Here is an 18159-nt window from a genome sequence, read left to right as displayed (position 1 = left end):
TTGGGGGATGCAGAGATTGAAAGTGGCCCTGCAGAGAAGGTCTTGGGGAAGGAAGAGGGGAGGGATGGCCATGAAAATGGTCAAGGTGCTGGAGCACCTCTCCTGTGAGGGAAGGCGGAGAGAGTGGAGGTTGTTCAGCCCGGAGAAGGCTCTGAGGAGACCTTATAAGACCCTTTCAGTACCCACAGGGCCTGACAAGAAAGCTGGAGAGGGGCTTTGTACAAGGGCACGTAGTGACAGGGCAGGAATTTTGAACCGAAGAGGGTAGGTTTAGATTGGACATGAGGGAAAACGTTTTCCTTTGAGAGTGGTGAGGCCCTGGCTCGGGCCGTGGCTGCCCCATCGCTGGCAGCGTTCATGGCTGGCTTGGATGGGGCTGTGAGCAGCCTGGTCTGGCTGCTGCTGTCCCTGCCCACGGCAGGGGGAGGTGGGACTGAACGAAAGGTCCCTTCCAGCCCAACTGCTCCTGTGATCTGCGGGTTAGCTGCTGTCCCCACACTCAGCCGGGGAGCGGGACGGCGCTGACTCGGCCGTCACATGGGGCAGGCCGCGCTCAGGCCGCAGCCACCATGCTCAGGCCGCAGCCGTCACACAGCCACCGAAGCGCAAAGGAAGCTCTCACCAGACTTTTTACAGGCAATTTATCCCCCAGGGCTCCTTATATAAAGCAGAAAAGGTGTGGTGAGCCACTCTCTCACTTCACTGGCTCCTTGTAATTGATGGAAGATTACCAGGAACATGTTTTTGCAGGAAACATTTTCTAAGGCTAAACAACAGTGGATGAGGGTGTGATAATAAATTACCAAGCACAGATCTCTGCAGCTGCTCCAAATTGTGAGTATTGGTTTGTCCTTCCTGTGTGTTGTTTCCATAGAAGCACAGCTTAACCTTTTAAGTGCAGATTATAAAGGCACCTAATTCAATTAAAATTAGACTTCAAGCATATCAGCACTTAATGCTCAAGAGTTATTAGGCGATTGGATATAGACGTGGCCGTGATTGGCAGGCAGCGTGGCTTCTGTCCCAGCCAGCTGCACAAATGGTATTGTGGGGGGAACTCTGTAGTTGACCTGGTAACTTCCCTGAGTTATATGACCTATCAATCAACTCTGAAATCATAGAATCATAGAATGGTAGGGGTTGGCAGGGACCTTTAGAGATCATCTAGCCCAACCCCCTGCAGAAGCAGGGTCACCTAGATCAGGTCACACAGGAACATGTCCAGGTGGGTTTGAAGACCTTCACAGAAGGAGACTCCACACCCTCTCTGGGCAGCCTGTGCCAGGGCTCTGTCACCCTCACAGTGAAATAGTTTTTTCTTCTATTTAAGTGGAACTTTTTGTGTTCCAGCTTCATCCCATCATCCCTTGTCATGTCACTGGATACAAGAGAAAAAAGGGATGTCCCAACCTCCTGACACCCACCATTTAGATATTTGTGAATATTCATGAGATCTGCCCTCAGTCTCCTCCAGACTAAACAGCCCCAGTTCCCACAGCCTTTCTTCATATGAAAAATGTTCCAGTGCCCTGATCATCTTGGTGGCCCTGCGCTGGCCTCTCTACAGCAGTTCCCTGTCCCTCTTGAGCTGGGGAGCCCAGAACTGGACACAGGACTCCAGATGAGGCCTCAGCAGGGCAGAGTAGAGTGGAATGCAGCACAGAACACAGGGACACACATGCAATGAAAGGTATTTATTGTAGGTTTTCTGTTCTGAACTGACAAAGAGGGTTTCCCAGAGATCGATGACACGACACGACGTTCTACACCATTTCACAACTAGTCCCTTGTCGCTTTATTAAGAACAATAGCAATTTAAAAATATCTAAATATTTACATATTAATAAAACATATATACAGAAGATTGAGATGTTTTTACCTAAATATGGAATGATTTCTCTTTTTTGTTGTTGTTTTCTTTCTTCTAACAAACCCTATAAAAAGATCTCTGAAGAAAGTCCGAGCAGTAGTCACAGTAAGTAAACACAAATGCAATCTTCCAAGCTTACAAACTGCCGATTCCATTGCTGAAGGGTTACGATACGGACACGACGGGCAGCCCCCAGCCACCAAGGAAGGGAAAGACTCAACATTTGAAGGTTTGCAGTGCACATTCAATCCATTCCACAGTTTCAGAGAGAACGTGGTCACTCCAACAGTGGCTGGCAGGCGGGTGGGGAAGGGCTGGGAGCCTGGTTTCTGGGGTGCTGAGGGAACAGGCGCTTCCCGTTGGCTTCGGTGTTACTTGTGGGTGTTTGGCCACCTCTGAGAAACAGGCTTTAGGATCGTTAACCCCAAGAGAGTAAATATTTTGAAAGCCATCCCACTCTGTAATAGCACTTCTGTTGAGACACTCAAAGGCCAAACAGTTTCCACCTCCCCCCCCCCAAAAAAAAGAAAGCTGTACCTAAAATAAACAGAGGGAAGGAAACACAAAGGTAAAGGCTCTGTCTAGCTGTCCCTGGAACTGCAGGAAACGTGCTCAAACAACCTGGGGATTGAGAGATGTTGTAGGTAAGACCTTCTGGACTTCTTCCCCACCATTTTTAAAGTGAATTTAGTGCTGATGAAAGGTGCAGAAGTGAAGATTTGCATGGAGGGCCACGTGCGATTTCAGCTGAGCTCTGACCTGAAAGGACCAACCCTTTCAGCGTCCCAGAGGCTAGTGCAATTTCTTCATCAATTCACCCAGCTGCTGAGATAGCCACAGAGTGCCAAGGGGACTTTTTTCTTTCAAAACACCCAGGTGAATATTGTTGCCAAGGGCAGTGGTTGAAAATCACAGTGTGCAGACCCTCTTCTTGGAAATGGGCAAACCAACGTATCTGGAAATAGAGGTGGGGGGAAAAGCAGGGGGAGAATGACCACCTCCAGCAATCTGCACTACAAAGGTGCTCGAGAGCACCCCACTAGGAGCATGTAGGGGAAATGGTTTGAGGAACAGCTTTTCCTTGCCACAATTAGGAACTTGGGCACCGTTGGGAGGAAACCTGTTTCGTTTTCTGCTAAATCCAGTGAGGGCTTTTTAATCCCAGCTGCATCCGACTGGCCACAGCAGCCAGGGAAGGGAAAGTGGGTCTGCAGAAGCAAAGGGCTTCGCTGAGGCAAATGGTCATCGAGCCCCTGGGCTTTGTGATGGAGCGAAATGCCACCCCCAGGGAGGGGAAGAGTCACCTGGCTGTGTGTATTCACCTCTGTGTGGCTAAAGACAAAACACTGCTGGCGAGCACACAATCACGGGGAAAAACACAATCACGGAGGCAAAACAGAGGCAGGAGCAATGTCTTCAGAGTGGTCACCCCGCTCGTGGAACAGCGCATCGGAGACGGAGGGGAATCACCTTTCATTACGATGGAGAAGGGACGCAATGCGTCGGGTTCGGTGTCTGAGGTGACACGACAGAGGCAGGAAACAACACCAGCTCCAAGGGGGAAGGGCCAGGATGTGCCCGTGGGCTCCTGCTCCTGCTCCACTCGTGGGAACATCACCCAGAGGAGGGGATGCTGCCACCCGCCTGAAACGCTGCTGCACCGCCTGAAAGTCAAGCTGAAAAATCTAAGCCTGTGTCTATCAGATGATCCGTTGTGGTGTCGAAAAGGTGATCTGAAGGAAGAAAAGAGTTGGAGGAAATGGGTGACAAAATGGCAAAAGCTCACGAAATCTGTCATTTCCAATGTTTTAAAAGAGATGGAAATGACATGTTTGGGTTGTAGCTCGCACGTGTGCTGGGGCTGAACTGTGCAGGCAGGCAGCTGAATGCCACTCAGAGCACAGCTCAACTGGCTAAAGAAAAGCCAATTAAATAGGGGTTGTTTTTTTCAGTGTACACAGAATTTGCCAGCAAAGTTTCTCTCACACACCATCTAGCTCCCCCCAGCTCAGTCTCGGGCACAGACTGCACTGCCATGCTCACCCCTTTGAAGTTTCCCTTCTGAAGAAGAGAGAGAAAAAAAAGCACCACATGAATTTTAAACTGAGTTATGTGCTTTGGGATCTTCTCTGGGGGGTGGAAAAACCCCACTCCACCACTCCACAGCAGTCTAAATACATATAGGAGAATATATATATATGAAAAGGGGCATGGTATGATTATATCCCATCTTTTCTTAAAGCACTTTAAGGATGTGCTTTTTCTAAACAGAACAATGAAAGATGGACAGAAGAATTACGACGAGAGTGCTAAGAACACAGGGCAAACAGGAGACAGACATCAATCAGCCTGAGAGGCAAATGCAACCCAATGAAAAGGGAAGGCTCACACAATCACGCACTGAAAGGATAAAGATTTATATTACAATAAAGGATTTGTATTTAAGGGTTTGAAAAGGTGGGTTTCTTCTTCTCTTTTTTTTAAAGTTTCATTTTCTTGATATTGTATTTCAAGAGAAAAGGAGACAACCCAGATAGAATTGGATCGTTGCTGTTTTCTTATCATCTGTTTCTTTACCCAGAGATTGCTCTCATCTTTTCACAAAGCTGCATCACCCCTGGACCCGAGGATTGGGATGTGAGTGTTTCAGCTCCTTTTAGGGATATCAAAACTCTTTCTCATCTTGAAATTAACCCCAGCGTGGAGAAACTAAACCAGCTCTGAGCAGAGCATGGGTGTGAGGAGGGCTCTCTGTGGGCCTGGGCTGCATGTAGCTTTCACATCTTATTTTCAAGAGGAGGATGCAACATAAGGGTGCTGCAGCTGGCTGATAGTTGTTGCCACAGGCACAACTTACAGGTTATGCCTTTTGTTTCTTGTTTTTAAGAACAGTGTACATTGTAGTCCAAAATAAGACCAGCCTTTCACAACACCAATTTCTAGAGCAAGACTCTAAAAGCTGCCACATCTTCATCCTGATAAAGATCTCTCTCACATCTCCCAGGCTCCTGTGTCACCGAGAAACTAATCACTCTTTCCACTCGGCCCGTGGTAATTGCCCCTGGAGCTGTCTAATGTGTCTCAGCTCAGGTCTGGACACAGCCTCCAGCTTCTGGAAGGTGCCAAAGCTGGTACTGGGGAAGACCTGAGCTTTGGCAAGGTTTGTTAGACACAGTTCTTGTAGTACTTTCTTGAGATCTACCTGTCAATGCACCGCAGTACCCAGCACGCTGAACTGCCACAGTTCTTCCCATTTACTCTGAACACCCTTCCATCAACAGCTTTTAAAGCAAAGGCCCTCGTAGCACTGAGGGTGATTTTAAAACAGGAGCATCATTTCTGCTCAGAAGTGCTAAAATATAATTGGGGAAAAAAGCCTTCTTTAGTTTTACAAGGGATGTACCAGCTCCATTGTTTTAGGGAGCTGTTCAGTTCCAAAGCCATTGTGGGCACTGAGGGGCAGGTTTGAACCTGGTGTCTACAGCAATTAACTGTGCTCAGAGCCCTGTCCTGATGGTACCAACACAGAGACACCTCCAAAGACCACCTCAGCACACCTGACCTTCTCTCTGGAACATCCATCCTCTTCTCTCCCTTCCCACCCATGACAAAGAGAGCTGAGAGCAGCCACCCTCCTGTCTGAGGTGTCTCAAATGAAGTGTCAGCCACGGGCTGTGATCTGAAGATGCACGGGTTGAGGCATTTCTGCAGCACTAGTCCACACAGACTCAGATCTTGTTTGTAATGTCACTGGAGCAGGAAAAGCAGATTAAAGAAACCTGAGTTATCCCTGGCGTTTTTTGGCACTAACACTTATTGTTGATTCAAAGATTTCACTCTGGGTACTTTCACTTCACAAGTTTGTTCAATTCTTGAAGACCAAGAGAACAATCACCTGCTGGCTGTCATACCTTCTGCACCACACCTCTTCTCCCCAGCCAGATCCCTCCCAGGCAATCCAGCTCAGGTTAACCACTGATCATAGAGTCACTGGGGTTGGAAAATACCTTTAAGACCATCAAGTCCAGCTGTTTCCTCAGCACTGCAACAACCACCACTAACCCATGTCCTTCAGCACCTCATCTGCACAGCTTTTAAACACCTCCAGGGATGGAGACTCCCTGACCTCCAGGGGCAGCCTGAGACAGGCCTTGACAACCTTTTCAGTGACAAAGTTTTTCCTAATGTCCAATCCAAACCTCCCCTGGCACAACTTGAGGCTGTGGTTTTTTTATCTGATATTAGCTGTCCTCTGCAACCCAGGCCCATGGCACCAGGCACTGTACAAACACAGAGAGGCTCTTCCCCACAGATTTTTCCAGCTAAACAGAGAAGACAGCTGAGCAAATCACACAAAAGCTCTCTAGTTAAAGAACCTGTCAGTAACACCCTTTTATAAAACCAGTTGTAGCAGGGCAGGGAAAGACCTCTGGAAAAGTTATAATCCATCTCTTTTGCTCCACTTCTTGCCAAAAAGCATCTGTATGTAATTACTGCCCTCATACCATCTGTGTATCTCTTTAAATCCTTTGCTCCCAAGAACAGTGTGACATTACCCGGGTATGGGCTATGGAGAGGCACGGGCACACACACAATGAGGGGTGTGAGCCAAAGGCTTGGCTGGCAGCCTGGGAGCGTCGCCTCCCCCACCAAGGCACACTGCAGCCCTGCTTGTTCAGGCACCCTGCCACAAGGAGGATGGAGAAACCTGCATCACAGACAAATAACTCGGCTCACAAACTGCAGGCGTGGATGCTCAAAGGTGTCCCGGCAGCAGAGCTCAGGGGTGACCTGCTGTGGGAGGGACAGGGGGTTGTCTTCTTTATCACAACCATCTCAGCATGCTTGTGCCCATCAATGACCTGCAACACCAACAGGAACTGCAGAATCATTCAACTGTTTTGGTTGGAAAAGACCTTTAAGATCGAGTCCAACCACTCACCTCACACTGCCAAGCCCATCACTAACTCATGTCCCTCAACACCTCAGCTACATGGCTTTGCAATGTCTCCAGGGACAGGGACTCCACCAGCTCCCTGGGCAGCCTGGGCCAGTGTCTAACAACCCTCTCACTGGAAAAGTTCTTCCTCACGTCCAATCTAAGCCCGTGCTCAAAGCGCAGCAATCGGATAACTCTGCTCCTTAACATGATTACCAGAGCAATGAAAAGATACCACCACGTGGCATTAGCAACCCCTATTAGGGTCCTCTGGCAACAGAACTGCTTCCCTCCCTGACAAAAAGAAACGAACAGGATGTCACTTGGAAGAGACCTTTCAAGCCAGAGCTTCCTGCATCTGTTACCACAGCCGTACCCTCCAAGTCTCTGCAGCGTCTGGCCGAGGCGGCAGCGCGGGGGCTCCCAGCAGCGCCATCTCCCAGCCCCCTCTGGGGCCCTGCCAGAGCAGGACTGTAGCTGCTTGTGCTCCCAACTGCTCCACTGCTCCTGCTCCTTAGTAACTGCACGTGCTGCGACAGCGGGGCTGTGGCTGATGCTGCTCCACGGTCGGCAGCTGCCACTCTGGCACACAGAGCACTGTGTGGAAGCTCCTTCTCCAGCCCTTATGCAAGAGAGATGAGGGAGCCCTTGCACCAGGGACAGATGCTGCCATAGTGCTGGTACTCCCCTCCCCCCCTAACCTCCAGGTACTGTGCCATGCACTCAGCAACCCACTAGCAGCCCTGTCCTGCTCCTCACAGCAACAGCATCGCTGATCTCCAACCACCCTTTGCTGTCAAACAGGATCAAACAGCACCGTAACACGTGACCCCATTGTCTGCACGTGATCTTCCCTCTTTTTCCTTTGGCTTTGGGGACAACAGGCAGCATCCTGGTGAAATTACATGGAAATGACCATCTCCCCAGCCTCTGGCCTCGCTGGATTCTCAGAGGCTGGCAGCTCAGCTGACACCAGGGCACCTATTGACGGACTGACTTAATGAGAGGGTGCTTCACATTTCAGCCTCTGCCCATCTTGATTTCAACACCACATGCAACAGGGTGCAAAAACCTTCCTTCCCAGTCCTCACAGCTGCCTGGTGAAGCTGCTGCTCAGCAGCTGGCAGGCTTTTAAGGCAGGGCTGCTGCACTTGAAGAAAAAGTAAACCAACACTTAACTACCACATAAATATCTTTGCAATCCTTCTGTGAACCCAAGATATTATTGCTAATACCTTATACGTCTGAAAAGATGCAATGACACAAATTATTGTGCTTGTCCCTACCAATAAGAATTCACAAAACCTCCCAGAAATACCAGGGATGAGCTCATAAGAAGGGTAACTTACTGGCCTTATTAGCTCAGCTGCCATCATGAACCTTGAGGTTTTATGAATATGAAATAGAGGGGGAAACGGTAAGATCCTGATGCATTTGTTTTTTAATATAGGCCATTCAAAACTTAAGATAGCTGGGTCCTGTGTGCAATTACCTGCCTGTAGCTGGCAAGCCAGGATTATTGAGAACTGCTCCTGTGCCATAAATAAAGAAACACACACGCTGGAAGCTGATAACAATTTTAATGCATTTTACCTGTTTGTAGTAGAGAAATGTCCGTCTTCTCATCACAGTCAGTTGCCTCTGCTGATTACAAATATAAACAAGAAATCTCATTACTTGCACTGAATAGGGGCAGGCGATTAAAAAGCTGCAGAGTGCCGAGTGATTTTGCATTTTCTATCTACTTTCCTCAGCTGCAATTTGCTAGTGCTCAGTTCAAAACTCACCGCTCGCAGGAAAAGGTCAGGTAATCAAAATGCAAAGGGAGGAGAGGGAGTTGGGTGTTAAGAAGGAGCTGGGTATTAAGAAGCAGTTGTGCCAGCAACTGCATGGAGTAACACTCGCTCTTCTTAAGGTTCTGGGATAGCCAGATGATGAAAGGGGCTGTGATCATTTGATAGAATCACCTGAGAGAAGGCCCAGTGGTCCTGGGTGAAGAGCCCCTTGGGCTGTAGTCCCCCCTCACCCACTGCCTAGGGGGAACAGGAGAATCCCCCTATTTCTGCAACACAGGCAAAGCTCCTGTTGTTGGGGACAGGCTGACTTGGGCAAAATGTCTTCAAAGATGCAGGTGGGCACCCAGTGCAAATGAGAGGGCACGTGACCACACGGGCACGTGGGCAGTCACAGCCTTCCTGTACACACGTGCGTTCAGCCTGCAGCTTATGCAAGATCATTTGACTTCCTTTAGCCCCTGGAGAAGGAAGGCTAAAAGCCTAATTTGTTCATCTCTTTGCCACAGGCCAAGGGTATGCATAAAGATGGTGAATTTGGCTCAGCAGATGTGTAGTGACTTGTCAGACTGCAGTACCCTGGAGTGTGCATGTCAACCCCAAGTCAGGTACAGGCCTGCCTAACCTACACCAGCCCTATTCAAAATCCTACTGCTATTGTCTTTTGGCACTTCAGTGTGATATTTAAGGCCTTTAAAACACAGGATTTTTAAGCATACTTCAGCAAACCAGCTGTGCTCATAAAGGACTGGCCCACTGCACTGCACAGGGGCCATGTGGTGGATATACATCTCAGAGTCATGGAGGCACAGAATGGTGGGGGTAGGAAAAGACCTCTAGAGATCATCCACCCCAACTCCCTGCTAAAGCAGGTTCGTCCCCACCAGGTCACACAAGAACATGTCCAGGCAGGTCTTGAAGACCTCCAAGGAAGGAGCCTCCACACCCTCCCTGGGCAGCCTGTGCCACGGCTCCCTCACCTCAACAGCAACTCCCTGTGTTCCAGCTTGTGCCTGTTACCCCTTGTCCTGTCACTGGGTGATACAGAAAAAAGACTGTTCCCATCCTCTTGACACCTGCCCTTTAGGTATTGATAAGCACTGTTAAGATTCCTCCCCTCAGTCTTTTCCAAGCTAAACAGCCCCGGTTCCCGCAGCCTTTCCTCATAAGGAAGATGCTCCAGTGCCCTGAACATCTTGGTGGCCCTGTGCTGGCTTCTCTCCAGAAGTTCTCTGTCCCTCTTGAGCTGAGGAGCCCAGAACTGGACACAGGACTCCAGATGAGGCCTCATCAGGGCAGAGTAGACAGTGAGCAGAACCTCCCTTGACCTGCTGGCCACACTCTTCTTGATGCATCCCAGGATGCCATTGGCCTTCTTGGCCACGAGGACACATTGCTGGCGCATGGTTAGTTTATTATCAACCAGGACTCCCAGATCTCTCTCTCTGCAGAGCTGCTCTCCAGCAGGTCAATCCCTGTAGTGGTGCATGGGGTTGTTCCTCCCCAGATGCAGGACTCTGCACTTGCCTTGTCTACTCACAGCCAGACATTGCACAAAATCCACAAAATCAAATAAGACCAAGGCTACAGATGCACTGAACAGTTTAGTTCAGCTCCCACTTGAGACTAAGCTAAATGTCCTGGTTCATCTTTACCATGGCTCTACAGGTGAGGACGTCAAGTTGTTGCCTTTATTGTAAGAACTAACACATTAGTTTCTTAACACAGATCCACCAAGAGGCTGTTCTCTCTGCCACGTGCATGGATGTCACTTCAGCTTTTAGCCATATGCTGTCCACCTAGGTTTGCAAAATAAACTTAACTACAGGAAACAAACTAAAAGCCCCAGCCCTAAGCAGTGCTCCTCCCACAGAAGGTTTAAACGGAGAGCCCTGACAATACACAGCACAGACCTGCAAGTGACCCTGTGCTTTGAATCAATGCCTTTTCTCCACTTTCTGAGGGAAGGTGGCCCACTGGACAGAAATCAAGTCAGTGCCTGGTACAGCTTTCTGCAAAAGTCTTGACTTTTGGAAGGGATGTGTGGCTCAATAAATGGGAAGAGGTACCTAGGCTGGTTTGAATGTGGATCAGCCCCCCAGCAATGGAAGGAATGGACAGCACAGTAAAATGTGCAGCTGGGAAACAGCCAACAGGATACACACAGCTTAGAGAATCTGGAGTGACAGGCTGAGGCCAGCTCCTAGCTGTGTTACGAAGAACCATCTGCACAGGCTGATTCAGCAGCACAGCTGCTCAGCACACAGAACACAATGCTGTAACTGGTCTCCTGGAGTTGAAGAGATCCAGTATCTGAAAATGGGGGAAGTCAGATCTGAGTGCTGGCCATGAGCTAGAAAGCCTTCCCTCTGCCAATGCCAGGATGGTGCCAACTAGGCTGTCCACCCAAGGGATGGCTTTCTGGAAATCTCAGCAGCGGCTCTTGAAGCAGCTCTAGAGATGACGTTACCTTTCTGACTGCTCTCCTTACACCAGGCTAAAACTGAACTCAGAGGAAGGCAGTAACACAGAAAGAAACAGATGGAAGCTAGGAATGACTTCACTTTCAGAGGTAAGGACTTGAGCTTCCAACCGTGCAGAAGCAGCTCTGCTGCTAACAAAGGCACCTGCCCATTTCACCTGGCACAAGACTGACAGAGGAGGTCCCGCTCTCCACCAGTCCCACTCCTCACGCCAGCACAAACCTTCTACAGTCACCACAGCCAGATCCAGTTACAAACTGACCACACTGCCACCTGAATGCTTGTGGCAGCACCAGAAAGCGAATGGGAGCAGATGCCTGGAGAGCCTGCTCACTCTTCTCAGCCGCTGCCTGCATCTGTCTGATGAAACTGGGTGCGTAACCGCAGCTCCAGGTGAAGTATGACACAAAGGCATGCCAAACACCCTGACCTCCTAACATGGATGTAAACCACCAGCTTCTCACATGTCAATCCAAGCAGAAAAGAAGGTTTGCCTTCAACAACCACACCCAGAGACTACCAGCCAAACTTAAGTATACTTGTCTTGAGCCAGCTTGCAAGACAAGGCAAGCAGGAATAGATTCTACTGTGGGAATTCTGAGGCCCTTTTCTGTCCTTTGCTTAGACAGAGCTCAGCAGCTCTTGCAAAACAATCTTAGTAGTTGTTTCCTCAGAATGGGGGTTTTTTTTCTTCCAAACAAATTGTTTAGCTTCTGATGTACAGGTTTGTCTGCTCAATGTACACCTCCTAGTTTGCTCCTTGGACAGAAGTACATGTGTGCTCAGGGCTGGGAAGATGAATGCAGCAGTTAGTTTAATATAGAATCACAGACTCATTTTGGTTGGAAAAGACCTTTTAAGATCAAGTCCCATCACTAACCACACACTGCCAAGCCCACTCTAACCCATGTCCCTCAGCACCTCAGCTACACAGCTTTTGAATATCTCCAGAAATGGAGACTCCACCAGCTCCCTGGGCAGCCTGGGCCAGTGTCTGACAACCCTCTCAGCTGCTGTCTTTATCTAAGATACTGGCTCCAAAAGCACGGTACCACGTGGTGGAGTTACATCCTACATCCTTCCTGGCCTTGTGTGCATTGCTAAGCAAAAAAATCAACCCAGTCTCTCACAAGAGGTTGTGTCAAAACCACAAAGCAGGGAAATCAGAAGGATGTAGAAAGCAAAAAAAACCCCTCCTCATGCAAAACAACAGAACCAGCAGTTTGCACAAGGCTGTGGGAGAAAAGGTGCATCTCCAGAAAACGCTACACATTTGCCCTTCCTTTGTTGCCTCTATTTTACCCTGCAAGAAGGTGCTGCTAATTTCAAACAACAGTTCCAGGATGAAGCATCACAGCCTGTAATTTATTTCATTTAATCCTGCCTGAAAAATCCCAGCCTGTTTTCTATCACTGCCACCTTGTCCTTTATGGACAAGGCAACCTGAGGGTCCCAGGTGAGGCTCAGGGCAGTCACCTGGCAGGAGCAGCTCTCAGCCCATGCACCTCAGGAGCAGGACTCAAGCAGGATCAGCTCTCCTGGCCCTGTAAGAGCTGGCTGCTGCGGTATCACAGCTCAGGGGCTCTTCAAAGCATAATGAGAGAGGAAGAACTTACCGCCGGAGATGGGTGGCCCCTGACCTGCTGCTTATTAATGGACAAGAGTTTAGCAATCAAAAGGCTTGGATGCTGTGTCTGGCACACAGGGGATGTGAACACTGACTGAGTTCCTTCTGATTTTTACCCATTTTAAGATCTCTGTGCTAATGGTCAGCTGTCCCCCTCTGTGCTGCCACTGGCAAAGCCACCAGCCACCTACCCATGCTCTCTTTTACAGGGTGAAAAGACAAATTACGAAGCAAACTACATTGTAATTCACAGAATCACAGAATGGTAGGGGGTGGAAGGGAGAGAGATCATCCAGTCCAACCCCCCTGCCAAAGCAGGTCCACCTAGGTCAGGTCACACAGGAACATGTCCAGGTAGCTCTTGAGTACCTCCAGAGAAGGAGCCTCCACACCCTCCCTGGGCAGCCTGGGCCAGGGCTCCCTTGCCTCAATAGTGAAATAGTTTTTCCTCATGTTTAATTGAAACTTTTTGTGTTCCAGCTTCTTTCCATTATCCCCTGAGAGAAGACCTACACACAAGCCTTTTCCTTTGACTTCTTCCCTTTCAGGGCCACTTTGCATCCCATTCCAGCAGCCAAAAAGATTCAGCATCTTTGCTGGGAGAAGCGAGATCTTGTATTTGGAAGATGTGCCCCAGCACACTGGGCTGTTGGCATGAAATGGGACCAGTATCCCAGGGTGAAGAATATGATAATACTCTTGATTTTTAATTATAACATCTGTTTGTAACATTAACCTCCCAGTCTCTTCTCCCCTTTGTGACAGCCAGCTTGTGAAATTCTGAAAAGACTGAACAAGGCCAATAAAAATTTAATGGCAGTGACAGCTTTATTCTTAGATCTAACAAATAAAAAAACCCCTCCTGAAGCCTCAGATGTCAGGCAACAGTCTAAAAGAACTGAGAAAAGCCAAAGAAATAAACTTTAAAAAGAATATTTCTAGCTATGAAAAATATTGTCACTGATTCAGAACTTAAATGAATTTTATTTGGCTTAGCACAACAGCCTTTCAAAAGCCACACAGGGGAACTATTTGCTAGAAAGCAGAATTTTGAAGAGTTTTTTTGATTAGCTTTCCAAGTAGGGAACTATTCTGTCCCTAACTCTAGGAGACGATGGAGCAGTGGCACGGGCTGCCCAGAGGGGTTGTGGAGTTTCCTTCTTTAGAGGTCTTCAAGACCCATCTGGACATGTTCCTATGTGACCTGATCTAGGTGAACTTGCTTCTGCAGGGGGGGTTGGATTAGATGATCTCTAAAGGTCCCTTCTAACCCCTACCATTCTATGATTCTATGAGCCAAACCTGATAACTAAGGTTGAAGCTGAGCAGCACCTATGACCCAGTGCCCATGATTTCATTTGGAAACACTTGGGAGAGAACAAGATAGAAATGCAGACACACCCTGTTTGTTTGCTAAAATTCTCTGAAATCATTAACATTCCTGAAAATTAGAGCAGGTTTTACATTATCAGACTCAACTAAGGTTTCATGGGATAAAGTGCAGAGGGCTGCTCATGAATGTACTCTCTGATGGCCTGGTTTGAAATGAAGAACTAACCAGAGGACGTACTAAAGGGCTCAGGGGAAGGCAAGCAGGATGGAAAACTCTGCCTCTTCTCCCTTAAATACTTCTGCTGTTAAAATTTAGCCCAACTCAGTGGTGACTAAAAAGTTGTCTCCTGGCTTCTGTAAAACAAATGGATCATCTTAAGCTTTCTCCAGATGAAGCCTGTGCATTAAGGCAAACTTGAAACCGATGGAGATAAATCAGTGCAATCAGGCACAGGGAGACACGTTGGCTCACAAAGTCTCGGGTGAATTTAGCTTAACACTGTCTCAGATTTACTCTTTGGGCAACTTAGTCTATGACCATAAACCTAGTTGGTGTGTTTTAGTGGGCAACTGGATACAAAACTAAAAGAGAATGAGGTGGGAGTGTGGACATGAGGGACCCTTGGGAGGGATCAGCCTCTGCTCCAGCAGACACAGAATCACAGAATGGTGGGGGTTGGAAAGGACCTCTGCAGATCACCCAGCCCAAGCCCCTGCTAAAGCAGATTCACCTCTGTCAGGTCACACAGGAATGTGTCCAGGTGGGTTTGGAAACCTCCAGAGGAGCCTCCACACCCTCCCTGGGCAGCCTGTGCCAGGGCTCCTTCACCTCAACAGCAAATAAATTTCTCCTCACATTCCAGTGGAACTTTTTGTGTTCCAGCTTGTGACTGTTACCCCTTGTCCTGTCACTGGGTGCTGCAGAAAAAAGACTGGCCCCATCTGCTTGACACCTGCCCTTTAGGTATTGATAAGCATTGATAAGGTTCCCCCCTCAGCTTTCTCCAAGTTAAACAGCCCCAGTTCCCACAGCCTTTCCTCATAAGGAAGATGCTCCAGTCCCCTCATCATCTTGGTAGCCCTCTGTGGCGCTCTCTCCAGCAGTTCTCTGTCCCTCTTGAGCTGAGGAGCCCAGAACTGGAGCCAGGACTCCAGATGAGGCCTCACCAGGGCAGAGGAGGGGGGGAGCAGAACCTCCCTTGACCTGCTGGCCACACTCTTCTTGATGCATCCCAGGATGCCATTGGCTTCTTGCCCACAAGGGCACATTGCTGGCTCACATTTAGTTTGCTGCTCACCAGCACTCCCAGATCCCATGCGTGGACTAGCAGAGCTCAAGAGCCCAGCTGGAGGAGTCCCACATCTCAAGGGCTGTGATAGCCACAGTTTTCAGGTTCTATAAAGCCAGGATTTGCAACATGGAGTCCCAGGACACCTTGCCCTGTAGCAGATCAATCTCCCTCCATGCCTGCCCTCCCCTCTTGGTTTGCTCTCTGCGAGTTACAGCCAGCTTTAACAATTCTGGTATGGCTTCATAATGAACAATGTGCACAGTTCCCAGACAGTTTTGTATGAGGATGAAGCTGCTGAGGACTGCCAGGCTATGACAGTAAACATCACAACATCCTCCCTCGGTCCCACAGACCTCCCCAGGCATCAGCTCCCAGCCATTGCTGGACATAAAATATGGAACTAGATGGATCTGTCACCTCATCAGCTTGTATGCTTATAACATACAAGTACTAACAGGTCTTATTTCAACAAGATGTTACTGTGACCAGATGCTTCTTCAGTGATACCTACTGCTTTGCTATCACAAAGGTTGTGCTTCAGCCCAAGGCCCCGTGGGTTAGCTCGAGCCACCAGTGGGGATGGCAGTGGACGGTAAGGTGCAGACAGGCACGGCGGTGTGTGTTCAGTCACTGCTGTGATTGTAAAGAGCATGTCTGCCTGTACCCTCCTGTCAGTGTGCTTCAGGGAACAGCCAGTAAACTCAACACCACAATAAAGAGCCTTTCTGCCCATCTAGGTTCTGTGTACTTTTTTCTGCAAACAAACCTGGGGGCTGCTAGGTACACTGCTGCTCACTACTCATCCACGGCCCAGTGAACAAGGTACCTTCCCTCTGCAGGCACACTGTACTCAGCTTCACTTCTTTTCCTGCACAGTCTTGCTAGCTTAGAGAAAATATCCTCTGCCTAGAATCTCCCACCCTGAGAAAGGGCCAGAGATGGAGGTGGCCCCATTTGAAAGGCAAAAGCTGAACGTCATTGTCATTTTAATTAATATCCTGCTGAGGCACAAAGAAAAGCAAACAAAAAAGGATGAAAGAAAATAAAAATCAAAACAAAATTAGGTCAGTCCTCTTTCCTGAGGGATCTTCAGCAGACAGCCCAAGGACCCTCTGCTCCCCACATCCCACACTGCATCCTTCACCTTACTGAAGCCCCACGTCCCACTTCCACCCTCCTGTCCTGGGGGGCCTGGCAGCCCTGGAAGGGGCAGAAAGCAATCCTGATGTACACCGCCAGCAATCCGACACTGTCTTTAACAATATTATCTTGTATTCCTCTCTCCCACAACATGCACAAAACTCCCTTTTTAAGGCTCCTGCTGGTTTGACTCAGGGAAGCTTATGTTACTGAATCATCTGTGGGTTTTTTTCCTCTCCCTGTGTTATTTCTGTCTCTGGGTGTTTCTCATTTTCTTCGGCCTTACGCTTTTCTCTCCTGGCATTAATAACATTGTGGAGAATGATTTCAGATGCCAGTCTAACTGTGTGTGTCAGAGGCACAGCTTTGGACAGAAGAGCCTGGCTCTCTGAGATGGGGAGCTGGAGAGGACATTTCCTGCCATCTCAGCCTCTGGTAGCCACAGGGACCACTTGTGGAACTGTCAGGTTCCTCATCCTGTCAACCCACTGATGCCAAAAGCACTTCACTGTGGTGATGGGCAGAAGGGAATAGGGAAGAAGGCAGGCAGCTAAACATGGTTAGCAGTGAAGGACTGTGTTTAAGGATGTTGGCACTAGAGATGTGCCCCAGACAACTGTGTCAGGTGCTCCGAGGGAGTGATGGGCCAGGAATAAAACATGAGAGGATGAGGAACGGTAAATGAAGCTTTGTATGGAGAAAGCTCCTTGTAGGATAGGAAACATGAAGATGGGAAGGACACTAGTTAAGGTTTATAGAGTAATTACATTTCTCTTAATCAGTGGTACTGCTTTCCCATGAGTTCCACAGGGGATTCCAAGGCTGCACGTTGCTGCTGGGCACTGGAGCTGATTGCTCACTGGCTCTGTGCTGTCAGTGCTGTCCCAGCCCCAAGCAGCACCTTATCCCAACCCAAGGAGGGCAAAACCCTGCCTACACTATCTGGTACTCACTGCTGGCAAGCTCCCTCCCATGGACTGCAGAACCTTGCTGGCACAAGCAGGGTTGGTGAGTGTTTTGGGGTTTTTTTTGCTACAGTGATGCTGATATTTTCACAAGGAAAGGTGAGAAAACTCATCTATCCTTCCAGACACAGGCAGTTTAGAGGGAAAGGTCATTTGGGTTATGTCTTAACAGTTCAGTGAGTGGCTTGTCAGACCAAATAACACAGAATTAAAAACTTCTGCCTGCAACCTTGGATGGATCAGCTGGTTTAGGGCTCAGATTCCATCAAACACTAGGAAGAAGAGTTTGGGTGCTAACGGAAAGGGATTAGAGAGAACATTTGAGAAAGACTCAAAGTTAACTTGGATGCAAAGACAGCTCCTAAACTTGTTACCATACCAAACATAAGGAAACACTGTACTTGACACAGAAACCTGCTTAAAACTGTAGAGATCTGATTTTCATAGTATGAGCATGTACAACTCAGTACAGTCAAAAAGAAAAACACTTGTGTGGATGCAAAAGCTCTAAGATTTTAATCTTAAACTCACATGTTGCTTCTGGCATTTCTATACATACCTGAGCCTCTTTTTAATCGTCTTCTTGCAAGTTTAATTTGATCCTGAAGAATCTGGACCCAGTCCCTAGGACCAGGAAGTTTATCCACATGGTTAGCAGTGCAGTATTTTTCTGTAAAGACTGAAATAAAAAGATAGCATCTTTTTGAAATGTGGAGAA

At 48.4% G+C, this 18159-nt stretch overlaps 1 protein-coding gene across 3 annotated transcripts in view; it reads right to left on the bottom strand.

Moving 5' to 3' along the window:
- Positions 1–1679: 1679 nt before the first annotated feature.
- BEND7 (BEN domain containing 7) overlaps positions 1680–18159 on the bottom strand; it is a 49387-nt gene continuing 32907 nt past the window's right edge. The window contains exons 7-9 of one of the 3 annotated variants that reach the window (XM_062019930.1): positions 18001–18120; positions 8403–8453; positions 1680–3603 (exon numbers count right to left, since the gene is read on the bottom strand). In XM_062019930.1, coding sequence (XP_061875914.1) covers positions 3542–3603; positions 8403–8453; positions 18001–18120 — 233 coding nt within the window. In that variant the 3' untranslated portion in view covers positions 1680–3541. Of the gene's footprint in view, positions 3604–8402; positions 8454–18000; positions 18121–18159 lie in introns of those variants that run through there. The other 2 variants (XM_062019939.1, XR_009820996.1) reach the window with 2 other exon arrangements.

The sequence above is a fragment of the Colius striatus genome, chromosome 1 (genome assembly GCF_028858725.1).
Source record: "Colius striatus isolate bColStr4 chromosome 1, bColStr4.1.hap1, whole genome shotgun sequence".
Lineage (NCBI taxonomy): Eukaryota > Metazoa > Chordata > Aves > Coliiformes > Coliidae > Colius > Colius striatus.
This window is presented reverse-complemented; position numbering and strand designations above follow the sequence as displayed.